The sequence below is a fragment of the Vigna radiata genome, chromosome 4 (assembly GCF_000741045.1).
Source record: "Vigna radiata var. radiata cultivar VC1973A chromosome 4, Vradiata_ver6, whole genome shotgun sequence".
In the NCBI taxonomy this organism is placed as follows: domain Eukaryota; kingdom Viridiplantae; phylum Streptophyta; class Magnoliopsida; order Fabales; family Fabaceae; genus Vigna; species Vigna radiata.
In genome coordinates this window covers 12,483,968-12,487,268 of record NC_028354.1, presented here as the reverse complement: position 1 = coordinate 12,487,268, position 3,301 = coordinate 12,483,968, and the positions used below count along the sequence as shown (strand labels likewise).

Genomic DNA, 3,301 nt, shown 5'->3' with positions numbered 1-3,301 from the left:
ATGATCAGTCAATTTTGTAACTATATTAATCATTTCTATGATACATAGCATTACTCTATGCCATCATACTTGTAGAAAACTTTTCCGGTTACATTAAAAATGGTGTAGAAAGACACTTTTTTTAAAGACGTGACAACAATAATTAGATGGGAAGCTAAAGAAAGTTAGGTACAGGTAATAAATTAATATTAATTCCGTAATTATTTAATATTAGTCCGTTTTGCATAACTATTAATTCGGCATAAGATCATGAATGCTCAATTGTTTATATGTTATGAAATAGGCAGCTTTCGGTGTGAAAAACTAGAAAGTAATGATTTTTATGATGGGATTAAACCTAAACATATTTTTATTTTTAAAGTAATGATCTTTTCCTTCTTCAAATATGAATTTATAGAAATACTTTGTAAATTATAAAGAAAACATTGAGGAATACCGTTATTTACTGAGAAGTGAACACATTTTAGGAAAACTCACATGGGAAAGTCAGTGTCCAGCCATGAAAGTGGTGCGTTACTTTATTGTTTTTTAAGGTCATAAAGCTGAAGAACAGTTTTTGAGAAAACCAAAAATTCCCCAATTTTTGTAATCAGCAACCCCACCACATGGTGGATTTATCTGTACTAATTGTTTAAGGCAAGGAGCAATATGAAAGATGAAATCCTTTTTGGAAGTGGGAGGTGTGAGGTGGGTCTTGCAGAGTTTCAGTAATCATGCTAACCTTTTCCTTCACTCCCTCTCATCAATTCTGGCATCAACACGCCACCACACTCCAAACCCACCTCCCAAAACAATAAAAAACTATACCCGAAAGTGAAAAAGGAAAACTTGATGCTGTTTTCACTCATGAAGCTTTTCCCTTTCCTTCTTCTCCTCCCTGTTTTCTTCTACAATTATGCTTTTTCTGAGTCTGGTGTTGGTGTTGGCTACCAGCTCATGGTGGCAGTTCCTGTGGAGTATGAAATGGACTTCAAAGGGAGGGCTTTTCTCGTGGAGACCAATCAGACAGCACCAAATTTCAGAGTAGCATTGAGCATTGAGGCCATCAATGGGAAATACTCATGCTCATTGGAAGTTTTCCTTGGGAATGTGAAAGTTTGGGATTCTGGCCATTACTCCAGGTTTTACATCACTGAGAAATGCTTGCTAGAGCTCACTATGGATGGAGATTTAAGACTGAAAGGTCCAAAAGACAGAGTGGGATGGAAGACTGGGACTTCTGGACAGGGGGTCAAGGTAAAACTCTGACACTTTACATACCAATGCAATGGTGCTAGTGAGTCTTAGCTTCTCTATGTAAGAATGCACAGGTTTACCCTTTGGAACATGCGATAAATCATCAATTCAAATATTCTCACAACACAAATTAATTAATTAACAAATGAGTGGCATAACACTGTAATCCACAAAGCAGAGCTAATTGCTGGTATCAAGTTTAAGGACATTTACTGTGACAGTCAATAAATTTATCATAGACAATGTCATGTGATGGAATGAAATTGTAAAAGTCCTTTAAGCTGTTAGTGCATGCATCATTAAGCTGAATTGCATGAAGTCTAACGGATTATTTGTTGCACTGAATAAATTCGAGGCAGAGATTGCAGATACTGAGATCAGGCAACCTAGTGCTTGTAGATGCAGGAAACAATATAAAGTGGCAAAGTTTCAATTTTCCAACGGATGTTATGCTCTGGGGTCAGCAACTTGATATAGCAACTCGATTAACATCTGCCCAAAGCAACTCAAGTTTGTTCTACTACTCTTTTGAAATTGAGGACAAGAAGGTTGCTATGTATTTGAACTATGGTAAGTTGAGGTATTCCTACTGGGGTTTTCAGCCTTCCATGAATAGAAGTATTACATATGTTAAGCTGAGTTCAAGAGGGCTGGTGTTGTTTGATGTCAAGTACAAGAAAATAGCACAGATTCCATCAAAAGGGGTTCAACCGCTAAGATTTCTAGCACTGAACAATGATACAGGAAACTTTGGACTCTATTACTATTCACCTGAGAAAGGTAAGTTTGAGGCATCTTTTCAAGCACTCAACAGCACATGTGATCTTCCAATTTCTTGTAGACCTTATGGGGTATGTACATTCTCCAATTCCTGTTATTGTATTCAGCTTTTGACAAATGAAAACAAGGGTGGTGCTGATTGCAGTGGGCAAATTTCAGGAGGGTTTTGCAATGGCAAGGAGGCAGAAATGCTAGAACTTGATAACATAAGTAGTGTGCTTAAAAATGTAACTAAAATGGTGAATATTAGCAAAAAAGAATGTGCAGATTTGTGCTTACAGGACTGTAAATGTGCTGCTGCTTTATATTTTAGAAACGCAAGCACAGATACAGCAGAATGTTATCTTTACAGACTGGTGCTGGGTCTGAAACAAGTAGATAAAGGCACTGGATTTAACTACATGGTTAAGGTCCCAAAGGGAACTGGTAAAAATCATGAGAGGCATAACGTGAAAAGATGGGTGTTGGTTGTGGCTGGAGGGGTTGATGGATTCATTATTCTACTTCTTGTTGGAGGGTTTGGTTACTGGTTAGTTAGAAGAAGAACTCATACCTTGCATTCTCAGACCAGCACTACGTAGCTGTTGAGCAAAGCATGGCCCAGGTTTTATTTCTCAGTTCAATTGTGAAAAAACAAAAACAAAACACAAGTAGAGAAAAATCATTCATTGAAACATGTAAACACAATTTTGGTTGATTTCAGGAGAATGACATGACAGATTATCCAAGTAAATTGGATTTTTTTTTTTTTTATGAGGAGGACAAAATGTTGCATATTTGCAGCATAGAGAAAATTTGTTTTTCAATGATGGAGAAATAGAAATGTAAACTTTTGGAACCTCAATTTTTATAGTCCAAATACTAGTTTGGCTTCTCCATGAATCTTGACAATGGATTTTCTGACCAGTTGATTATCTTGTGTTTATTGTACCTATTGTCTAATTTCATCAACAAAAAGATACTGCTATCAAATATTTTTGAGAATTGTATTAAGGGCTAACATCTGATAGGTTGAGATATAAGAAAATCTCCCTTCTTTCCATCTCAAATTGGAAATTTATAATTGCAAGCATTGCAAACTCTATCTACTAATATCACAGCAATGCTTACTCACAGGTTCAGTTAATTCAACTGAGGAAGGGCTAATTAGAAAGGAAGAACCATAACTAAAACGGGACAATAATGGTTAATGCTCTGATTTTCTATATACTGTACTTAATGCATAGGACACCCAACAATTAACTTTTCTTGTGGGATAATCAACTGTCATATTGAGATATTGTAA

The 3,301-nt window shown here is 36.1% G+C and overlaps 1 protein-coding gene across 1 annotated transcript; it reads left to right on the top strand.

Moving 5' to 3' along the window:
- Window positions 1-598: 598 nt before the first annotated feature.
- LOC106758947 (EP1-like glycoprotein 4) lies at window positions 599-2,934 on the top strand. The gene is made up of 2 exons (XM_014641961.2): window positions 599-1,236; window positions 1,596-2,934. Exons 1-2 carry the CDS (start codon window positions 832-834, stop codon window positions 2,595-2,597), a joined length of 1,407 nt encoding a protein of 468 aa, XP_014497447.1. The 5' UTR covers window positions 599-831; the 3' UTR covers window positions 2,598-2,934.
- The last annotated feature ends 367 nt before the right edge of the window (window positions 2,935-3,301 follow it).